Consider the following 24,926-nt stretch of genomic DNA (forward strand, 5'->3'; position numbering starts at 1 on the left):
TTTTTATTTAAACAACAGGGATCTATCAAAATCTGATCTTCACAACACATGCTTGTGGAAGTGGATCATGGCACAAACAAAGGAGATTTCTGAGCACCTCAGAAAAAGCGTTGTTGATGCTCATCAGCCTGGAAAAGGTTACAAAACCATCTCAAAAGAGTTTGGACTCCACCAATCCACAGTCAGACAGATTGTGTACAAATGGAGGAAATTCAAGACCATTGTTACCCTCCCCAGGAGTGGTCGAACAACAAAGATCACTCTAACACTCCAGCTGTTCTGTACGGAGGAACGGGCTAAAATTCCTCCAAGCCGGTGTGCAGGACTGATCAACAGTTACTGGAAACATTTAGTTGCAGTTATTGCTGCACAAGGGGGTCACACCAGATACTGAAAGCAAAGGTTCACATACTTTTGCCACTCACAGATATGTAATATTGGATTATTTTCCTCAATAAATAAATGACCAAGGATAATATTTTTGTCTCATTTGTTTAACTGGGTTCTCTTTATCTACTTTTAGGACTTGTGTGAAAATCTGATGATGTTCTCCGTCATATTTATGCAGAAATATAGAAAATTCTAAAGGGTTCACAAACTTTCAAGCACCACTGTACCTAAAGTACCAGTTACCTAAAGTATTGGCATTATTTACATTGAAGCATACACATGACAGAAAGGTTGTGAACTGCTGAATTGTAAGCTTTAGTATTACACCTTATAATAATAGTGTGAGTGTGTGTGTGAGAGAGAGTTTGTGTGTTATTTGTGGGTGTCTGTATGTGTAGAGACATTCTGAGCAGTAATGTAAAGGCATCAGTCTATCTGGCTGTCTTGAATTGAGATCCATTTGCATGCATTCTCTGAAACAGAGTGTTCTCACCATTGCCTGTAATGTAAGTTTGACTCACAACACATTTACTTTAACAATTCTACCATCATAACTGTGGAGTTTTGTCTGACATAAAAGTCAAAACTGAACTGAACTGAGTGTATTGCTCAGCTACCTGAAGTATTGGCATTATTTACATTTCATTATCTTAAATTACATTAGAATGTAGGGCTATTAGTTCTGTGTGAAGACTATGTATTAGAGAGAGTGAGAGTGTATTATTTGTGTGTATGTCTGTATTTGTGTGTCTGTGTGTGAGTGAGTTAGTCTGGTTAACACCAGACCATATCACAAGTGAAATCAGATCGGAACGATTGTGCAAAGCAGCATGGGATTTCCCAGGCTAGAGTGAGTGAGTGAGTGAGAGAGAAAGAGAGAGTTATGTGCGCTCTATAATGCGATGTGACTATTAGCCTACGTTAGGTTAGGTAGGCATATGTGATAGAGCGTAGACTACACCCTGCCTGTTTTATCCAAAACCCAACTTCCCCGGCCGACACTAGTATAGGCTACGTCACGTGACGCTGCGTTAGACACGGCAACGATAGAGATAGAGGCTGAGAGATTTCAGATGACATTAGACGAATGTGAATTTTATTGGGGGGAAATACAGATGACTTGTGGTTGTGGACGCTGCGTTTTACATTGATCACTGCTCGAATTCAGCATAGACCAATTTGAAATTTCTGAAAAAAATACCGAGGACATGACCTCGGTGTCCTCAATGGTAGTTACGGCCATGCTTAGAATCACCATGAAATACCATAGTAGATCCATGGTTACTACCATGGATAAACCATAGTAATACTATGGTTGGTTCATAGTACTGAGAATAACCATGAGATACCATGGTAGAATCATGGTTACTACGTAAAACCCATGGTAAAACCATAGTAAACCATGGTAGATTTTCATAAGGGACAAACAGAAACAAATACTGACATACAAGGAGGGAATTCCCTGGCCTCTGTTGAGGAAAGCTTAGTCTATACTCCTATACAACGTCTCGTGTCAGTTTCCACGGACTTCTCACTCCACCCGACCGTTGAAACTTTCGAACTTGTGAAGTGCGCATGCACAGTGGCATCGGTTAAGGGGCGTCAATCAGCACTTGAATATATAAGTTCACTTAACTTAATTTTCCAATTCCTATGAACTTGTGGCGAAGAAAAGGTGTCTCAACTATTTTTTTTAGTTACTTGAACAATTAGAAGGGAAATTTGTTCATTCAACTTAGAATCCTTTTTTCACTCAATTTTGCAAGTTACATTTTTTACAGTGTAGGCTAGCATATCATCTTAGTCTTTTTTAAAAGTCTATTCTAATTCCAACAACGTTTTGAAAAACTTACCATTCCATATTTGCAAGTCAGTCTTCATGATCGTCCTCGGGTTCATCATTGTCACTGTCTCCACTCTCATCGGACAGTTCTTGCTCGAATCGGTAGGGTTCGATACCTCTCTCTTCTTCCCTATCACTGGCCATTTCTTCTTCCTCTGTCAGTACATCGTCATCAACTTGAACTGATGAAAAACTACTAAAATGTAAAGTTTCTCCTTCACTAAATTCCTGCTCGCTCATGTTGTTGTTCGTGGCTGATCCACACCATGATGTCATGCGGCTCCCGTCTGCTTCTTCTGGGCAATTCTAAGGCCCACTTTACACGGGGACGGTATAAAACAAAAACGCAAAAGTCCGTTTTCGTTCTCACTTTTTTCCGCGTCTACACGACCGTTTTCAAGGAGGAAATCTGCGTCTATACGGTGACGCATAAATGTCTCCGCTATGTCTGCACGCATGCGCAACGTCTTCCGTCTTGTCTGATCTGCACATCTGCGCCGCTGTTCTGTCAAGTTATCCTACCAAGCCTACTACGCATGCGCGAAATCCAGGAGGGTAGGAAAATTCAGCAGTAGTTTTGTCCCACCGATCAGCTGGGCTGATAGAAAATCGGTGAGAATTTCACGCATTTGCCGATTTTTATGTTTTGTGCGTATTGGACGAGTCTTTGGCCGAGTCAAATAATTTGTAATGACTTGTTTTGAATAATAAAACGGTCTGTATGAGAACTTGCTAGGATAACTTTACAGAACACCGGTCCGGCTGAGGTACTGTAGTGCTCGAGGGAGGAGCAGGAGCAAACCGAAACTCTTTTAATCTGCCTTTATTAAGTAACACTCACTCTTGTTTCGGTGAAGAAGAGAAAAGGCAGTGTCCATCTCAGGAAAATAAACCCGTTCGGCTGCTAGTTTTGTTTTCAGTCTCGGGTTTATGGTTTCACGAGCGGCTTGAATAGGCGGCGCGCGCGTGTGTGTGTAACTTGGCGACACCAAACTGAGGAGCTCCAGCTGGGCGGGTGAGCAGGAAAACACATCTACTGCATTAAAACACAGAGCAGCTTGAAGGTCCGTTGGATCGATGTAATCAGACATGCTCTTACTTTTTTACTTACTTTCTTACTTCCCAGGCTGGCATGTGCAGTATATGACACATGTATGACGTAAACGCGTACCCGACGTGAGCAGATCCGAGCGGAGTTTCGCATTTTGGGTAGTTTAGACGGATACGCAACGGGGGCCGTTTTTAAACTTATCCACTTTGGAAGGCGTTTTCAATTTTATCCGTTTTTCAGCCTCGGAAACGCCGTCCTCGTGTAAACGAAAGGCACTTCTGATAAAATATTTAGTCGTTTTTACCCGACAGCGTCCTCGTGTAAACGGGCCCTGATAAAAGGGCTAAATTTATTTGACTTCTATCTGCAAATATATCCGCTACCATGTGGTTTAGAGAATAGTTGCCTCTGTCCAGGGACTAAATAAACCTCACTGAATTTAACTGGTATTCTGTTTTAGTGCAAAAAAATGCATTTCTCTAGGCCTTTAAGCACACAGTGAAATTCCTACTCTGCATTTAACCCATCTGAAGCCGTGAACACACACATGCAAGCAATGAGCACACACACATAGCAGTGGGCAGCTACGCTACAGTGCCTGGGGTAGGTGCCTTGCTGCAGGGTACGTCAGCCCAACCTTCAGGCCATGGCTGAACCTCATTGCATGTCTTTGGACTGTGGGGGAAACCAGAGCACCTGGAGGAAACCCATGCAGACACAGGGAGAACATGCAAACTCCACACAGAAAGGCCCCTGTCGCTCATTGGGCTTGAACCCAGAACCTTCTTGCTGTGAGATGACAGCGCTAACTACTACACCACGTGAGTGCCTTGTAATAGTAGCTTGTGATACTGTGTAGCTGATTAAACAAACTAGCATTGTGTCCCAAATTGCAAGTTTATGCACTGTTCTAAAGAATTATTGGGCACTAACACAAATCGCTTTATTTGTTATGGTTTGTGTTTGAATTTTATAAACCGCTCACGTAGCCTTCAAAGCTACCAAAAGTTTGTCATGCAGACCAAATTTCTGGATCTTCTTAACTACTTTTGAATGGAAGCTCCTGGTTCTTGATTTGAGACTCATCTCATGACAAGAAAAGAGACAGAGCTCATCAGTGTATTTCATATAGCTGTGCATGAAATCACTAAAAATTGTACAGTTTGTCTTGAAAGCCCAACAGACAAGGTGTTTTGGTTCCGATACATCTGATACATACCCAGATATATAAAGTACACAAGCTAAAATGTGAACAACACTGCTCACCAGGGGTGTAGTGGTAAAAAAAAGAGGTGGGTAAACTATAAATTTTGGGATTGGGGGACCACGACGTTGTAAGGGCCAATTCATAGTCGACGCAAGCATGACGCAAGGATGCTACGATGCGTATTGTATGAAACAACTTTTCTGACACATAGGAGTGTGTGTGTGTGTGTGTGTGTGTGTGTGTGCATGACAGTGCATGTGTGTGTGTGTGTGTGTGTATATGACAGAGTGTTTGTGAATGTGCATGTGTGTGTACTTGTGTGTGTGAGTGCATGTATGTATGTGTGTGACAAGGGTTCCCTGAGGTCTCTACTCTATATCATTCATAAAACAAGATACACAATAAGTATGTTTGAGATTTATTAAATCTTAATAAAGAGAAATATAATGTCAGTGTGAAAGAATGGCAAATTACACATACCAACAGTAGGCCATATGAAATCCATAAGCTGACAGATATATCACAGCAGTAGACCTTGCACTAGAAGAATGTTAACTTTTGTATGTGTGTGTATGAAAGTGTTTGTGTGTGTGTGTGTGTGTGTGTGTGTGAGTGTGAATGTGCATGTGTGTTTACTTGTGTGCATGTGTGAGTGAGTCCAAGCATTTGTGTGTGTGTGTGTGTGTGTGTGTGACACCAAGTAGAGTGGTGTTTATGAAATCTAAATAATCAATAAAGAGAGAAAAATAAAGACTGTGTGTAAGAATGGCAAATTACACATACTTTCAGTCCAGATGTGTGGATGGCATCTGATGCTTTCTGATACTGTCTCAGTTTCCTCTGCCTCCATTTCGTCTGTCTCTGCATCTTCTCTGTCTGATTCTCCTCCCTCATTTTCTTTTCCTTCTGTTCCGTCTATTTCTGTTTTTCTTCCCTCATTTTCTCCTCTCTCTGTTTCTCCCTCAGTTTCCTCTATCAAAGTTTCTCTTAAAGGCCTATCTGATTCTCCATCCATTTGCCTTCTCTCTTTTCCTCCCTTTTCTCCTCTTGTAGTTGATCCTGTTTCATCCTCTCTTTGCCCTATTTTCCTCCTCTCACTCTCTCCTCCTTCTGTCTCTCCTCCTGCTGTTTCTCCTGGCCCCGCAACACTGTCTGTCTCTCCACCACTATCTGTAAAATTAAATTAAAACGGCTAAGTACACCAATCATGTGGACAAGTATTTCTGCCCAATCTGAATGCTATAGCCTTCTTTAAAAAATAAACACACACACCCACACACCGAGAAGGGCGGGGAGGAGTGACTTGCCTAACGTTACTTTAGGCTAAGTTCTCTATATTATGTCCGTGACATGAAGCTAGCATGCTGTCATCATGACTTCGAGATTAACATGAAATGACAACTATTTGTCTTACAATGCGCTACAAATACTGAATTTATGTTGATATAATAATTACCAAAAACTTTAGACTGCACTAACAACGTCATTTGTCTGCCAGAAAGGTAGGCTAATTTGTTGGCACAAGTTAACAACCTAACGTTAGTTAGTGGCATGGTTCACAAACCAAAACGATGGGGAGTTTATCCTAAAAACGTGAAGTTCAGGATTCTTTTTGGACTCACTGTGTCGAGACGTTTTGCTGGTATCAGCTGGAAGGGTGATGCTCCGACGCTTCAGAAATCGCCTAATATCCATTTCTTCACACACGTAATCAGTGACTAATGAATCTTGCAGTCTGCTGGCTCCCGCAAGAGGGCGAGCGGTAGACAGACAATTACTACGCGTAGGCTACGCAGTGTTGATAAAACCCACAAGAACTTGTGCAGGATCTACTAGGTGTAGGCAATTGAAAAATAACGGAAAAGCTGTTTTAATATCTGTATAAAACAAGAGACATACGTGCGTAAACTGTATTTAGAGGTGGGTAAACTATGCTTGGACGTGCGTAAACTATATTTAGAGGTTCATAAACGCTATTTCCTAAAATCTGGAGGTGGGTAAACGGCGTTTATGTGCGTTTACGCACCACTACATCCCAGCTGCTCACGTTGTGTTGCTTCTACATGAGCCTAGACAATCTTGTATCAACTATCAACCCTCCAAAGGAGCACACTCAGGTAGTCAACAAAAGAAACTGTATAGTAATCCAAAAAATTGGAGTTGAGAATACAATTCAAGAGAATACAAGCCAAAAATAATGAAAACACAATAGAATATTGTTCAGCAACACTTTTCAAGGTGGCAGGGTGAAACAACTCATTAGCAGTAGTTAATATTCAGGTAAATGTGAACTCTGGTGGACAGGTGGAGTGTTTGGGGTTAACAGTCTGACCATTACCAATGATCCTTTGTCTTGTTACTATTAACACCACCATGTAAGCTGGGGCATACCCAAGTACCCACGCTGAATTTGGTTATTCTGTACTGAAGTCCCAAGCTAGGGCATATTGATCAAGCTAAAAAGGAGTGGACAAGTTTGAATTTACTAATCTTATCAGCGATTGTGGTGAAGGCTTCTAGCTTCATATTCACTTTGCTTGCACCCAACATAGGGGATCACATGGGGATAAGCCATGGCCTAATGGTTAGTGAAGCAACTTTGGGACCAAAAGGTTGCTGGTTTGATTCCCTGGACCATCAGGAATGGCTAAAGTGCCCTTGAACAAGGTCTCTAACCCCCAACTGCTCCTCAGATTGCTCTGGATCTACTTAAAGTATTAGCACACTTGGTTGTCTTTGGGTGTAGCTACTAAAAATGTACTTCTATCTTCACTAAGGATTAAAGTATTGGCACAGTCTTGCAAACGACAGTTTTTCTTTTTTTTATAAGATTTATTTATAAGTTTATCAAAAATCTTATAAATTTTTGCCAGCATTTCTCAGGAGAACCGCATTAATTTTACAGCATGGATAGCGATAACGATAGTCTTCACAGCGAAAGCGAGTTTTACTACCCTGAGGAAGAAGAAATAAAAGAAAACATTTCAGGAGAAAGCTAAAAACCTCTAACTGTTGCTAACGCCGAGCAAAAACATGGCTGAATCCTGAATGACTCAATTTTGTATAAATAGGGGACTACAAAGGTGGCAAAACTTAGTTTTTGTCCTGCCATGGAAGTGCACTTGTATAGAGATCTTGCAGTCACGTGACCGGAAAGTACACAACCGCCATCTTGTCGGTCAAAAACACCGCTGAATAGTGCTGCACTCGTGTACAGAATGGATCAATTTCAACCGACGGACTACATGGCTCATTTTTCTAATGAACAGATAACTAGATATATGTCTAAAATAAACGATCTACAGATTTGTGACCCTTATGGCTTTCCGGACGGAGTTTTCACGACCGGATTTTGAACTGCCAGCGGAATACCCAGACGTGTATGATTACCTCATTAACTTTCCCTCGCTGTTCAGTGGTGAAGCACTGCGTGCTTATAAATCTCTGGACAGTTATCTTTACAGAAATTCAGGATTTGTCAGCGACTCAGATGTGGCATCTTGTAAACAAGAATCCTCACTGGATGGGTAAGTCACTTAAGTATTGAGTATAGCACTGACCAGCCGATTATAGAATAGAATAAGGTAATTCCAAATCGTCCGTCTTGTTTACCTGGCGTTGGAGAGGTAGAGGCTTGGCAGTGGAGATTTGAGTGGCTGTTTTCTGAGCTTAGTCAACAGGCCGGCTCTGCCTGCAGCCTCGCTTTTGCTCCCGGCGCCGCCTCCTTCGCTTTGCTTCCGATAACAATCCACGGAGACCCCGCTGGTCTCGCTATCTCGTCCGGAATGTTTTTTTTTTTCTCATCCGGAATGTTGTGCATGCGATGGAAATCGCTACAAACCGTCATTTTCTGCTGGAAACCAATGTCCAGTAAGTCCATACGGTTGTAGTGGATATTGAAGTCCGGTACAGACGAACAACACGCAAAAATACACACAAAAAACATAAAAAATGTGCACAGGTAGGGAGAGCTTGTAGCCGCAGCCGTTGTAGTAGAATTGTATATAGTAGGGTTTTCCAGAAGAAAAGGTAGAAGTAAAAGCAGAAGTAGAACCAGAAGTAGAAGGCGGAATATGGCGTTTGACCGACACGATGGCGTCTGTCACAATCTGGATCGGCTGTGACGTCACATGCAAGTGCTCCATAATCAGAATCAGCAGTCTCAGAAGAGTTAACCATGCCGTGTTTTGAATCGGGCTGCCATTATTACCCAGGAGTGCAATACACACTCATAACAAACCCTTCACTCTCAATACACACAATTACAAGTGCACAATCTCAACAACAGTACTTCTGTTATCATCTGTGTGTAATCATGAGGTCACTGAGCAGCTTGAGGGTAAAAGCATAACAATAGCGAACACACCTAGATAGTCAAATACGCCCTCAGTAGACAAGGCAAAGCAAGGCAAGTTTATTTATATAGCACATTTCATACACAATGGCAGTTCAATGTGCTTTACAGAAGTAAAAACAAAAACAGTAAACAATAGAGAAATAAAATGACAAAATAATTTTATTTTTATTCTGAAACAATTAATTAAAAGAATTAAAAGAAAATAATAAGAATTAAACAATAGTAGAAATAAAATAATAAAATGAAGTAGTAGTTCAAATAGGAGGAGAAAAAAGAAACCAGCAGAATAGAATAAAGAATAAAATAGAATAAAGTTAAAGTAAATTTAAAACATGCAGAGAAAGTAAAGATTATAAAAAATGTAAAGAAGACAATATTAATTATTTAACAGAAAGCATCTGAAAACAGCTTGGTCTTTAACCTAGATTTGAAGCTGCCAACAGCAGGAGCATTTTTAATGTCCTCTGGCAGTTGGTTCCATAGCTGTACTGCATATTACAGACAAGAACTTCTTGTACTAACAAGAACAAGATGTGAACTGAGCAGCAGCTTTTGATTTTTTTTTTCTCTTGAAGGTTGGGAGATAATTAGAGACTAGTTCCATTAGTTCCAACTGTTAAAAAAAAAAAAAAAAAACCCTGCAGGTCTGGAGTTGAGGGACCTGTGAGATCACTGGATTTTAAAGTGACTTGATCAGCATTGGATAGGATTTTTTGTTTGTTTGTTTGTTTGTTTGTTTGTTTGTTTTTGAAGTAAAGGAGAAATGCCAATACATCAGTGGGAATATATACTTTACTGGCAACTACAGTGGACTAATTAAGAACAACACTAACTTTACTAATGCTCACAAGACTTCTGCTATGCAGCTACATATTTACACTGAACAAAAACAATCAGTGTGTATTTAGGACACTAAAGGATCAGGTGGCAAAGTGTATTCTAAAAGCTAAGTACAGTTCATAACGTTATGGTTGTTACAATATTTTATGTTGCATTTGCTCTTAAAAAGCAGGGCACACCAGCAGGTATAAGTGAAAGTGAATAGGGCTAATAAAATAGGACTAATGCCGCTTTTCCACTACAAACGCGGCTGAGTCGGGCTGAGCTGTGCCGTGCTGAATCGAGCTGAGTGGGGCTATTGGAGTTGCATTTCAACTACAACCGCGCTGAACCGTGCTGGCTGGAAGTGGGTGGACACATTGGGTGGAGTTAGCGAAAGTGGGTGGACGTCACGTGATGTCGTTAGGCGGCGCAAACAGTGACATCAGTGACCTTTTAAGTGGTAGTCTCACGACCCGGATAGTAAACAATAAACATGGAGGACATGGAGTCGTTAGTGTTGCTGGTCTTGGTGCTGTGGCTTGTTGTCACCGACAACGCCAACAGATACTGGCAAGAGCGTATAGATGAGGCGAGGCGCATAAGGCTTCAGAAATTCTCGTAATCCGTAATTCTTCTTCTTCCGGGTTTGCGGTGTTTACAGATCCCAGCGTGCTCGCGGGGCGTGTGTGGGCATGTGAGGACACTCCTCCTCACCAATCAGTGCACAGGGGAGTGTCTGCTCACGCCCCCAGCCTCACTCGACTCGGTTTGGCTCGCTTCAGCCCCACTCCAAAACCGTGCGAGTTTTGGGTGCTAAGCAGGGCTGAAGCGAGCTGAGTCGTGCTGTTCTGAGGTAGTCGAAACGCGAGCCGTGTCGGGCTGAAGTGAGCTGAAAAAGGGTAGTGGAAAAGGGCCATAATACTCTCAATTATTCAAAAAATGCTTGACGACTAAAATAGCTTTGGTGTTGAGTTGTTCAGACCTGTGTTCAGACTGTCAAAGAGATTTAATGGTTACTCACACTGTATGATTCCGTGAGATAAGCTGATTACCATGGCTCATTCCTACCTTTCATCTGGACACATCTGGCAAAACTTCAGATCTTGGTCAGTCACTACTGGTGGGAGGTTATGGCCAGTGATGTCCATTAATTTGCCTTGTCCTGCTCTCGCGGTATTTAGAGATGTTTCATAGGTGTGTATTTTCCGATTGATGACACTTTAATCTGCTTGACCTCCTTTGTGCCTTTGGTTTCTCCATGTATGATATTTGCCTTCCTCTTTTTAAAAAAAATTTTTCAATGTCGTTTTGCCCTTTTTACTCACCCAGTTTAGCAGTTTGTCTTATAGTATGCATCTCAGTCTATAGTTTGTCTCAGCCAGTGTGATTCAGAAATGCAGTTTGCATGATCCTCGACTAAAGGTTATGAGCATCCCGTATTTTGTAAGCTCTATTAGCATTGTAGCTCCAGTACAAATATAAAAAACTAAAACATGACACCAAACATGTCTTGGCTGACTGACTACACTTGGGGTAAAGGAGATATTGTGTACATTTCTTTTTGGCTTGACTGTTTATTTAAGTGGCAGAAAGTTATACAGTAATGAAATTAGGAAGACATGTCTGAAGTTGTTTTGGCATTATTGGGGTTAGTAACGCATGATCACATGCTTAGCATAACCCAATTCAGCCATGATTTCGCCAAGGAGAAACTTAAATTCCAGATTAGCAAAGGAACAATAGTCCGACTGTGCATTACAGAATTCCACTAACAGAGGTCACATGCTTTATCACCTTTCATTTATTTTTTATGTTCCATTTCCTGAATGTGGTGCCAATTGACATTGTGTTTCCTTGACTTTTGGTTAAAGTTTCTCTTGAGACCCATTATCACATTTCATTGTGCGCGCACACACACACACACACACACACACACACACACACACACACACACACACACAGGATGGAAAGGGTCTGAAACATCACCTCTCACCTACTATCAGAGGTATCCTAAAACTTATATCTTGCCAGTGTCAAGATTGACATGACATTAATCCTGAAATCCTCATACATTTTCAGGTTTCTTTTTCTTTTCTTATCTTTTTTTGTAATTAAAGAACAACCCATTCCCAAAAATGTTGGGATGATTTGCAAGCCATGGAACCCTATATTTCAGTGAAAATAGTGCGAAGACAGCATATCAAATGTTGAAACTGAGGAACTCTATTTTTTTTTCTTTTAAATATGTGCTTATTTTGAATTTTGTGCCAGCAACATTTTTAAAAAAAAGTTGGGACAGGGGCCACAAAAGACTGAACACCCCCCCAAACTAATGAGGTTAATTGCCAACATATTAATAACATGATTGGGTATAAAAAAAAGAGCATCCCAGAGAGGCGGAGTCTCTCAGAAGTAAAGATGGGGAGAGGTTCACTGCTCTATGAAAGACTGCATGGGCAAACAGTGCAACAATTTAAGAATAATGTTCCTCAGTGTAAAATTGCAAAGAATTTGGGGATCACATCACATCATCTATGGTCCATAATATCATTAAAAGATTCAGAGAATCTGGAGAAATCTCTGTATGCAAGAGACAAGGCTGAAAACTGATATTGGATGCCTGTGATCTTCAGGCCCTCAGGTGACACTGTATTAAAAGCAGACACATGTCTGTCGTAGAAATCATTGTATGGGCTCAGGAACACGTCAGAAAACCATCATCTGTGAAAACACTCCATTACTGCATCCACAAATACAAGTTAAAACCAGATATAAATTATATCCAGAAACACAGCCACGTTCTCTGGGCCTGAGCTCTTTTACAATGGACTGGGGCGAAATGTAAAATTGTCCCGAGGTCTGACAAATCTCATCTCATCTCATTATCTCTAGCCGCTTTATCCTTCTACAGGGTCGCAGGCAAGCTGGAGCCTATCCCAGCTGACTACGGGCGAAAGGCGGGGTACACCCTGGACAAGTCGCCAGGTCATCACAGGGCTGACACATAGACACAGACAACCATTCACACTCACATTCACACCTACGGTCAATTTTAGAGTCACCAGTTAACCTAACCTGCATGTCTTTGGACTGTGGGGGAAACCGGAGCAAACCTACGCGGACACGGGGAGAACATGCAAACTCCACACAGAAAGGCCCTCGCCGGCCCCGGGGCTCGAACCCAGGACCTTCTTGCTGTGAGGCGACAGCGCTAACCACTACACCACCGTGCCGCCCTCTGACAAATCAGAAGTAGAAATTATTTTTAGAAATCATGGACATCACATTCTCCGGGCTAAAGAGGAGAGGGACCATCCGGCTTGTTATCAGCTTCAACTGCGATGGTATGGGTGTGCATTAATGTATATGGGATGGGTAGCTGGCACATCTGGGAAGGTTCCATTAATGCTGAATGATACATACAGGGTTTGGAGCAACATGATGCCATCCAGACAACATGTTTTTCAGGGAAAGCCTTGCTTATTTCAGCAAGACAACACTAAACCACATTATGCACATACAAAAAGTATTACTACTGCATGGCTCTGTAGTAAAAAAAAAAAGTCCAGGTGCTAAACTGGCCTGCCTGCAGTCCAGAACTGTCACCCACTGGCACCATTTGTTGCATTATGAAGCGCAAAATATGACAAAGGAGAGCCCGAACTGTTGGCCAGTTGAAATCCTGTATCATCAGGCAAGAATGGAACACTTTCAAAACTACAGCAATTGGTCTCTTCAGTTCCCAAACATTTACAGAGTGTTAAAAGTAGAGGTGATGCAACACAGTGGTAAACATGCCCCTGTCCCAACTTTTTTGAAACATATTGCTGGCATGAAATTGAAAACGAGCATATATTTTTCAAGCAACAATAAAATTTCTCAGTTACAACATTTGGTATGTTGTCTATTATTTTCAATTAAATACATGGTTTTAATGATTTGCAAATCATCGCATTCTGTTTCTATTTTACACAACACCAAGTTTTTCAGAAATGGGGATATAGATTTTACACATTTTAAAGCCCCCTATCAACGCATTAGCTTCTGACTGTTGGCTGTATTTTCTGTGGCTGACCACTCACTACAAGATGAATTAATTTCTGTCATTTTTGTGTGACAATTTAATTTGGCTGAGACAATATTTGGTAGAGTTGATATCAAATCTACCGATGTACCAATCAGAATTAGCCATCTGCTCAGGACAGCTCCCCTTTTACCTCAACCTTAGAAAGTACAGCAACTACTTTTCTGCTCTCTCAGCTTCTTTCCTGATCATGAGCACAACTGCTTCTACAGATGTATGCAAAAGTCTTGGCACTCCTGGACAAATGGCATTTTGTTCATTTTTGGAATGAAAAAACACAACCCATGCAGCAAACAATAAAAAAAAATCCCTGCAAATATGAAAGCATAGTTACTTTATATTTGATTGACTAAAAAAAATAGAATAATAGAAAATAGTAATTGTGGCATGTGTGAAAGTATGGACGCTGTCAAGTCAGTATTTAGAAACACAACCTTTGACAGACTTTCCAGTTTGCAAACACTTTTTATAGTCAGGTAGGAGTCTATGTATTGCTGTTTAATGAATTTTCCTTGCAGAATGCTTTTATTTCTGATATGTTATTGGGCTGTCTTGCATGCGCAATATGTTTAAGCTCTACCTACATTTTTAAAGACGACTTTCAAGTCAAGGACTGTGAAGGTCATTCCAAAAGCTTCAGCTTGCATTTCTTGTCATTCATTGTGGAAGTATGAAGATGCTTGGGATCATTTCCCTGTTGTTGAAGCCATTTTCTGATATATTCCCACTGTTTCACTTTACTCTTCAGGTGAGTAAATATGTCTGAACATAGTGGTGATGCTTATATTTTTCAGGATACGTTTCTACTTGCTGTTTTTTTTTGTTTTTTTTTTATTTCTTCACCATGACCCGGACTGGAGAGCAGCTACTGTATATGTTTTATCTAGCTGGTTATGTGTGTGTGTGTGTGTGTGTGTATTTCTTAGAAATGTCATGTTTCTTCATGCAGAACCTGAAGGCAGGAATATCACGCTTGTTAGAAAAAAAATTCCTATTAGTCATTTATTCCGAATAAAAGATGTAGAGTGTAGTATTAAGTAGATTTTTAACTTAATATTATTGACATTTACTGAATTTTCTGGACAATAAGACTGGTCTTCTGGCTGGAGTTGTACTACTGTGAAAGAAAAGAAACAAAAGGAGGATTACTTTATTATGTGGGCTGTGTCTGTGTGTGTGTGTTATTGACCTCTGGGATATTTCACTGTGTCACCAGATCAGACTTGCTCTGCTCTATTATGAAAAACAAACTATAGTACACCTGGAACTGTCTGGCAAAGCGTGTGTATGCATGTGTCTGTGTGTTGCATTTTAACCATTTGATCATTAGCATTATTTCTGCAGGAAAAAAAAAACATTTGTTCAATATATAGCATCAATTTCAGTCTGTGTTCCAATAACACACTGTGAGGATGCAGGCACTTACAGATGTATGTGCAGTGGAAGACAGCTTTCGCAGAGTAAACCAAGCCAAAACAAGGGACTGGAATCATAGTCAGTAGGCTAGCATGGGTCGGGCGATTGGCAAACAACGTAACAAGGACAAGACAAAGAGCGAGAAAATGAGGAAGAGCTAGCGAGGGTCAATAGTCAGAAAAGCAGTCAGAAAGATACAAGGCTTGGTACAAACTGGGAAACTCAGGACAATACTTCGCAATGGTGTGAATGTGACTGGGGTTTATATGGAGGGACAGGTAATTGCGGAACTGCGAGCCAGCTGTGATTCAGTAGGTGGGAGATAGAGGACGCTGTGTGCACTGGGAGTTGTAGTCCGGGTTGTCCATGTTTGTAGTTTGCTCACTCTCAGCTGGTTGACTGACACACATACTTTCACTTACCCTCCCTTTCAATGTCCACTGCCATCTTAAGGGCTATTTAGTTACTATCTACTACTGCTATGTACACGTTGATATTGCCAAAGCTTCTGCAAACCTGGACATTGTAATAGGTTACCTAGTCTTAGGTAAGCTTTTAACAAATCTGGCTAGCTACAGGTAGTTAGATTGATACCTGTAACGGTAGCATTAAAGTGCATATCACGGGTAAATTCAGGAGCAAGATCAATGTAATTCTCCTGTTTTATATTAAACTTTGGTCAAATATCTGTCACATTCTGCATTTTGTGCAATTTTTTTTACCTTGCACAATACCAGAAAAATTCAGTTGAAATCAAGCCATTTGAGGTGAATTCGTCCGCCTCTGAAAAAACTTGCCATTTGGATTTCCTGGCAAACATTGATTTTCGTGACATCACGTGCGGGACGCCTCCCTCTGAATCCTACGTCAGCGCTGGTTTGTTTATGAGAAAACGACCTGGTAGTTTTCTGCAAATTTCTTCAACGTTATTATATAATTATTAAAATGGTTAACAGATGTATCGTAGGAGGGTGTAGCAACACCAATCATGATGGGATTAGTACTCATCGTTTTCCAAAAGACCGGACAATGAGAGAGAAACGGGAGCGCTTTGTGTGAGGCACACCCGGAAGCCGAGGACCAAAGCAGAGCCGAGAAAAAGACCAAGAAAATCGGCGATTCACAAGTCGACTGTTGCCAGGGTAAGAAATAAGAGAGACTATACTCTAAATGAGGTGTTCCTGTGTTTGTGTGGTACACGGATAATGTTATTTATTGACACACACAAAAGTAAACAACACGAAAGCGCTGGGCGATAATACACTTAGATTAGATAGAACTTTATTGATCTCTTTGGGAAGGTTCCCTCAGGGAAATTAAAAAGATACAGTCCACAGCCTGGTAAAAAGCAGCCAAAGAAAAGTCCAAAGTAGCATGTTTAAAGTCCTCAGAAATGATCACAAATGCCTCAGGGTGCTGTGTCTGCAGCCTTGCTGTGACAGAGTGAATCCCCTCACATGCAGCGTCTGCATCTGCCCTCGGAGGGATGTAAACACAGATGATGATGCTAGCAGCTCCAAGTCCGGGCGACATAAGACTATCTTTACGGAGAAATGTCCCGGGTTACACCAGCGGTTGTTCACGTAAATGATGAGTTCCCCACCTTTGCCTTTCCTGCATGCTTTAGTGTCTCTGTCGGCTCCCACAGCAGTGAATCCCTGCAGGTCCACGTTAGCATCTGGTACAAGGTGTGTTAGCCATGTCTCCGTAAAAATAAATAAGCTGCTCTCCTGGTAAATCCGCTGGTTGTTCAGTGCGGATAGCTCGTCGACCTTATTCGGCAGCGAGTTCACATTGTTTGTAGCGCCTCCGGTTGTCCGCTAGCCTAGCCTTTAGCTTAGCCCCGGCTTTGCAGCTCCTGGGTTTCTTCCTCAGCTTGGTCGGGATGGGGTGTCGTATCTCGGCTTGTCCCATTGTTTTCAGGGCCAGCAGCTCTTCTCTCGAATAAGCAAGAAAACTGGCTCCTGGTTGCATGTTAAAGTTAAAAATATCCATGGGATATGAAGAAAAACACACTATGTCTTCGTAAGAAGAACAGAAAAGTAAAAAGGTGGGAAAAAAGAGTTTTAAAGAGCTAAAAACTACAGCGCTACTGGAGAGGCAGCCGTCTCACACAGCGCCCAGGGTCACAATTTCTTTACAATTTACTTCACATGTATCATGGGATATGCATGTCAGGGCTTGAGATCTTGGGATCTGTCAAACACATTAAATGTATATACAACCCTACTTAGCCGATTCCATGTGTGTAGCTTATGAGATCTTTCTCCTCCAGTAGCCAGTACTCTTCTAAATGAAGAAATATATAAATACATAATAGTAATTAGAAAAAAATATGATTTGTGTAACAATAGATAGATGAGCATTGATACATGAATCCATGGGTTTAGAAGCTGAAGCTGAAGGTGACAATTCCATATTTCAGTGCAAAATCGCTAGCTGCTAAACTTGGTCTACACAGACTGTGCACTGAAACTGTGCAAGCTCTCGCAGCTGGCTGGCGCTTCCGCAGGTGACGTCACGAATCTGGCTCCAGACTCCCTTGGGATTTTTCCAGACATGTTTTGTTATTTTTTTTTCTGATGTAGACAGATGGCCTTGTGCAAAATTACCCTTCTGGATGAGTGTGTAAAGGGACATACTTTCATATATATATATTAAAAAAAAACTAAATTGGTCCAGGATATGCACTTTAAGGGTAGCTAGCACTGGATCACATGCTTAGCTGTGTCAGCCATAATCCATAAACTGTTTGTTTTTTTTTCCTTATTAACTTCCTTTGCTCCTTTGTGCTCCTTTGTTTCTAATGTCCCTGGGGTACATTTCATGTTTTTTTAGTTGTTTCTGAGGCATGTTTCTCTGTCCTAGTTCCTTTGCTTCGGCACTCTTGTGTTTCCTTATACATCCCTGATTCCAAAAAAGTTGGGACAAAGTACAAATTGTAAATAAAAATGGAATGCAATGATATGGAAGTTTCAAAATTCCATATTTTATTCAGAATAGAGCATAGATGACATAACAAATGTTTAAACTGAGAAAATGTATCATTTAAAGAGAAAAATTAGGTGATTTTAAATTTCATGACAACAACACATCTCAAAAAAGTTGGGACAAGGCCATGTTTACCACTGTGAGACATCCCCTTTTCTCTTTACAACAGTCTGTAAACGTCTGGGGACTGAGGAGACAAGTTGCTCAAGTTTAGGGATAGGAATGTTAACCCATTCTTGTCTAATGTAGGATTCTAGTTGCTCAACTGTCTTAGGTCTTTTTTGTCGTATCTTCTGTTTTATGATGCACCAAATGTTTTCTATGGGTGAAAGATCTGGACTGCAGGCTGGCCAGTTCAGTACCCGGACCCTTCTTCTACGCAGCCATGATGCTGTAATTGATGCAGTATGTGGTTTGGCATTGTCATGTTGGAAAATGCAGGGTCTTCCCTGAAAGAGACGTCGTCTGGATGGGAGCATATGTTGCTCTAGAACCTGGATATACCTTTCAGCATCGATGGTGTCTTTCCAGATGTGTAAGCTGCCCATGCCACATGCACTAATGCAACCCCATACCATCAGAGATGCAGGCTTCTGAACTGAGCGCTGATAACAACTTGGATCTTCCTTCTCCTCTTTAGTCTGAATGACACGGCGTCCCTGATTTCCATAAAGAACTTCAAATTTTGATTCGTCTGACCACAGAACAGTTTTCCACTTTGCCACAGTCCATTTTAAATGAGCCTTGGCCCAGAGAAGATGTCTGCGCTTCTGGATCGTGTTTAGATACGGCTTCTGCTTTGAACTATAGAGTTTTAGCTGGCAACGGCAGATGGCACGGTGAATTGTGTTCACAGATAATGTTCTCTGGAAATATTCCTGAGCCCATTTTGTGATTTCCAATACAGAAGCATGCCTGTATGTGATGCAGTGCCATCTAAGGGCCCGAAGATCATGGGCACCCAGTATGGTTTTCCAGCCTTGACCCTTACGCACAGAGATTCTTCCAGATTCTCTGAATCTTTTGATGATATTATGCACTGTAGATGATGATATGTTCAAACTCTTTGCAATTTTACACTGTCGAACTCCTTTCTGATATTGCTCCACTATTTGTCGGTGCAGAATTAGGGGGATTGGTGATCCTCTTCCCATCTTTACTTCTGAGAGCCGCTGTCACTCCAAGATGCTCTTTTTATACCCAGTCATGTTAATGACCTATTGCCAATTGACCTAATGAGTTGCAATTTGGTCCTCCAGGTGTTCCTTTTTTGTACCTTTAACTTTTCCAGCCTCTTATTGCCCCTGTCCCAACTTTTTTGAGATGTGTTGCTGTTATGAAATTTCAAATGAGCCAATATTTGGCATGAAATTTCAAAATGTCTCACTTTCGACATTTGATATGTTGTCTATGTTCTATTGTGATTACAATGTCAGTTTTTGAGATTTGTAAATTATTGCATTCCGTTTTTATTTACAATTTGTACTTTGTCCCAACTTTTTTGGAATCGGGGTTGTAAGTCATGTAAAACATCTGAGATGTTTCTCCACTCAGCTCCAAAGCAACATAACATACCCAGAGCAACCTGGGGAGCAGTTGAGGGTTAGATGCCTTGATCAAGGGCACTTCAGCCATTCCTGCTGGTCCAGGGAATCAAACCAGTGACCCTTTTGGTCCCAAAGCTGCTTCTCTAACAATTCTTCTCCAGGTTCTTTATGATTCTACAAAATAGTCAAGAGTTTGCTTAAAATCAATCAGTGTGTGAATCTTCAGTTTAGCCTGCTGGTGTGTAAAGTTGAGTTTGCAAGTGTTGAGATATTTTAACTGTATGATAGATAGTATATTACATACAGAATGTTTAGGAATGCATTTATCCTGATAGATACTATCAGAGCTGCCCTAACTGTTTTGAAATGTTTTGTAGAAATGGTTTATTTGCTAATGGGGTGTCACAGTGGTGTAGCGGATAGTGTTGCTGCCTCACAGCTCCAGGGTTCCTACTGAACCTGAGCTCAGGTTACTGTCTGTTCTCCCTGTGTTCTTGCCAGTTCCCTCCGACTACCCAAAACATTCTGGTAGGTGGACTGGCTATTCTGAATTGCCTGTAAGTGTAAATGAGTGTATGTACAGTGCCTTGTCATGGACTGGCAGCTTGTGTGTGATGTGTGTGGGTAGCACGGTGGTGTAGTGGTTAGCACTATCACCTCACAGCAAGTAGGTTCTGGGTTCAAGCCCAGCAGCCGACGAGGGCCTTTCTGTGTGGAGTTTGCATGTTCTCCCCGTGTCTGCGTGTTTCCTCCGGGTGCTCCAGTTTCCCCTACAGTTCAAAGACATGCAGTTAGGTTAATATGGGACAGCCTTGGGCTGAGGTGCCCTTGAGTGAGGAACCTAACTGCCAACTGCTCCCTGGGTGCTGTTAGCATGGCTGCCCACTGCTCTGTGTGTGTGTGTTCACTGCTTCAGATGGGTTAAATGCAGAGAGGAATTTCACAAGTGTGTGATGAATAAAGTTGTTCTTCTTCCCAATTCATGCTTGGCATTCCTGGGATGAGATCCACCACAACCCTGACTAGTATAACAAAAACTCATCAATTATTGAAATGTTCAGAAATGGTTAGTTTCAGCTAAAGATTTCAGCTACATATATAGAGATGTAGATAGTTTCGTCCCTGCTTTTGCAAGAAATCAGATTTCCACCCTTTTTGTTCAGCAGTGGTATTTTCCAGTTTCACAGAGTTGGCCACCTTTGCTCCTGTCTGAAGCTGTTTGCTCCTGTATCAAAAATATTGTTTTCTTCAAGCAGTGACCTATTGATTCTTATGTATTTGACGCCTGCTGAGACTTGACTTCTTCTGCTGTTATTAACTGCTTCCTTTCCCCCAAAATACTGATGTGCATCTTCTTCAATGTTACGTCTGTTTGCTTTTGTGTGTGTGTGTGTGTGGTGAATCTGAGTCTAAACAAGCTACTCTGTCTAAAAAATGTTGGCTGTTTGCTGGAATTTTCATGTTGTCTAAACATTTAATGTGAGTTACACAAGCATTTTGGTGGGTGAAGAAGGTTCTTGAACATCATAAATAGCTACGAGACTTAAGTAATCTCTTTAGAAAAACAATTTATCACAGCAGATTATATTCAATAAATAAAGCATAAGAGAATCCTCATGTCCTGAGGTTGCCGTTTCAGCATGTTAAGTCATGTTTAGCTGTTTTCATAAACATAGGTTTCTGTGGAGAAAAATGTGTAGCCTAAAACGATGGGTTTGTCTTAACTTTTCAGCAGTTTAGCGCTTTTTCCCTGTTAACTGCTTCAATACCTGTGATGACCTGGCGACTTGTCCAGGGTGTACCCCGCTTTTCGCCCGTAGTCAGCTGGGATAGGCTCCAGCTTGCCTGCGACCCTGTAGAACAGGATAAAGCGACTACAGATAATGAGATGAGATGAAACCTAAGGGAAATGTTGACATTCCTGACAGTTTGGTCTCATTTCTCCTGAAACTGTCTCTTTACTTTGTCCATATAAAAGAATCCATAATGATCTGCTAGTGAACTAAACTATTAGCCTCAGCCATTAGCTAACTTACATTTGAATCTATATTTTCCAGTTGCTTAGCAACAAATTTAGCCACTTAAATGGTAGCAGTATTGTGTGTTTGCCATGCATATACCACATTGGAACAGCTAGCAGTTTTCCTAATCCAGTAATTGAAGCTCAGTATTTTCTGGCATTATTGTTGCCCTCTTTGAGTATGAAAAGTTGTTAGGGGATACATACTGTAATGAACACTGTTCAGTATTACACTGAATAATTGTTCGAATAAAGTTTCTTTCTTTCTTTTTTTTAAAGGGATGTTCTGTTAGAAGGTGGCTCGGCAGTAGACGCTGCTATTTCTGCGCTGCTATGTACATCGTTAATTAATCCTCAGAGCATGGGACTTGGAGGAGGCTCCATCTTCACCATCATGGACAAAAACGGTATGTTTAATTACGGTTTTCAATGCATCCTCATTCACTTCACGTACTAGGTTTGGATCCTAATCAGAGCCAAAGGTGTGCTCTTTTTGTATCGTTGAAGATAAAGGCCTCACTAACTGCTCAGAGATTGCCAACTGTACTTAAGAGAGTAAGAAAGGGGAAGTGGAGGGGAAACAGCCAAGTGTTATTCAACCAATATGAGGCCCTATCCACACGGCAACGGATTCAGGTGAATCTGATAAAATTTTTTGTCGTTTCGGCCTGGCGTCCACACGGCACCGGCGTTTTGGGTGCCCCAAAACGATATTTTTTGAGAACGGTTTCCAGAGTGGAAAAATCTGGCAACGGCGCTGTTGCGAAGTCGTCTGGATGAGTAGAACGGATTTGTTTACGATGACATCACAACCATATAACTAGAACAAGCAGCACTCTCGCGCGCATCATTCGTAACAACAGCAACAATGGCGGACCACAGAGTAGTAGTAGTTTCAGTGCTGCAGTCGCTGCTAAGTTTATTCGCATTATTGAAGCAAAATTAAGCCATCTTCTTCTTCTTGTTGTGTGTTTGTTCCTGTGAGTGCTTCACGCCGGGTAGAAGAAGGGGTTTATGCGCATGCGTCCTACTTCTTCTATTGTTCTGGTGTCTCCGATGGGACTGTCTTACAGCGCACGTAGAGGTGTGGCATGTGTATTGCATCGTTTTCAGCAAGCATTGCGTTGCCATATGTACCTGATATTTTACTGATCCGTTGCCCATGTGGACGCGATATTTTTTTTTACCCGCTAAAAAAAAATCTCATTGCCATTGTCGTGTGGATGTAGCCTCAGTGTGTTTCCTGTGTCACTGACCTGGTACAGGAACTGTTATTGACTCTTTATGGCCCAACTTTGGAAAAAAATATATCTTTTAAAGCAAAAACGTTAATGGTTGTTACATTGCAGCACAAATGTTTTTGTTGGCCCAAAACTAGCTGAAACTAGATATCTAGATAAACTAGATATAACATTTTGTTTACTGTTACAGCATATTGATGAGACAGTGTGAACACACCCTTAGCAAAAAAAAGTTTATTCAAGTGTACAATGAGTATACTTTTTTACTAAAACTGAGGAAGTATACCAGAGCCTAATCTAGGGCGCGTAATACGCGATAATACGCGTTTTTTATCTGTCTGTCGCACATCCACTTTTTGGGCGCGAGAGTGATATCGCGTATCTATTCATTTTGTCGCGCATTTATAAGTAGAGAGCGTGTAGTCGCGTTTTACTGAATCTTGTGCGCATCAATTTGTCGGCACCAGCTAGCAAGCACTGCGGTAAATACAGCGTTGTTTACACACCAATCGGAAAATATTGGAAAGGACCGAAGTATTCCGAAGGGTTTATTTAGCGGGTAAAACAGTTTTGTGAACTATTACATCATTGGTCACTGAACCGGAAGACAGTGCGTCTCAACCAATCATGTGAAGTGTTTTAAAAATACCCAAAAGCACATGGCATATCGTTCTGTCTCATCCAAACATAACAGTCAGACCCTCCAGGATTTTGCGATTTGCATCATCAACGCAAATTCAACCAATACAGTATGAGTAAACTTTAAGAATACTTTAAGGAGTATATTTCCAGTATATAAGTAGTAAGCTACAAGTAATATGCCAAGCAAACTTAAAGTATAACAAGTAAACTAGTGAAATAACCAACGTTTATAAAAGTATACAGTACTTAAAGTATACAATAATAAACTAAAAATAGGGACTCGAAGTATAGAACTAGTACAATGGCAGTATATCGATATGTGTACTTGTGGAAAACTTTAAGCATACGAGAGGGATATACCAAGTACATTGATAGTATATAGATGAGTGTACTTGTATACTTTAAAGTGTACTTTTGCAAACTTAAAATGAACTTTAAAGTATACTTTTATAAACTTGAAATGTTCCAATTTAGTCCAAAAAAGTATTAAATTTGTATACTTTCTAGTACACTAAAAGTACATGGTCTGTAGTATACTTGCAATACTTATACTGAAGCATACTTAATAAAATGAACTTTAAGTATACTACTTTTTGCTAAGGGCACACACAGTCCCAGCCAAAAGTTTGGACACACCTTCTAATTGAATGTTTTTTCTTTATTTTTATTCATTAAGACATGAAGTGTCTTAAAGTAATGATGGGTGTCGTTTCTCTTTCCTTACTTGAGTGGTTCTTGACATAATATGGATTACTACAGTTGTGGAATAGGGCTATTTACTGTATTTTTATTATTTACTATTTAATCTCAAATGCATTAAGAAAGCAGTAAATTCCACTAATTAACTTGTGACAAGTCACACCTGTTAATTAAAAAGCAGTCAAGCTGAAGGTGGTGAAGATAACACAATCAGTGCAAAGTGTCATCAAGGTAAATGGTGGCTACCATGAATCTAAAATATGAAACATTTTGGGTTTAACACTTTTTTTTTGTTTACCACATAATTCCATATAATGTTTCATATGTTATTTCATAGTTATGATGTCTTCAGTATTGTTCAACAGTGTAGAAAATAGTCAAGATACAGAAAAACTTATGAATGAGTTGTCAAAATAAGTCATTAGAGTTGGTGAAATTTTCATGTCAGCATGAGAACTCAAGAAAGCATCATTTGCTCCAGCAGTGGGACCAGAGCCATGTAGAGCAGGGGTGTCCAAACTGATCCATAAAGGGCCATGTGGCTGCAGGTTTTCATTCCAGCCATGCAGCAGCACACCTGACTTGGCTCATTCAATCAACTGAACTGTCTTCACAC

At 40.8% G+C, this 24,926-nt stretch overlaps 1 protein-coding gene across 1 annotated transcript in view; it reads left to right on the plus strand.

The window, feature by feature from the left end:
• Window positions 1-24,926, plus strand: part of ggt5b (gamma-glutamyltransferase 5b) — a 55,768-nt gene that overhangs the window by 8,484 nt on the left and 22,358 nt on the right. Inside the window, exon 2 of the mRNA XM_060909183.1 lies at window positions 22,008-22,135. Coding sequence (XP_060765166.1) covers window positions 22,008-22,135 — 128 coding nt within the window. The remainder of the gene's footprint in view (window positions 1-22,007; window positions 22,136-24,926) is intronic.

Source organism: Neoarius graeffei, chromosome 25 (assembly GCF_027579695.1).
Source record: "Neoarius graeffei isolate fNeoGra1 chromosome 25, fNeoGra1.pri, whole genome shotgun sequence".
NCBI lineage: Eukaryota > Metazoa > Chordata > Actinopteri > Siluriformes > Ariidae > Neoarius > Neoarius graeffei.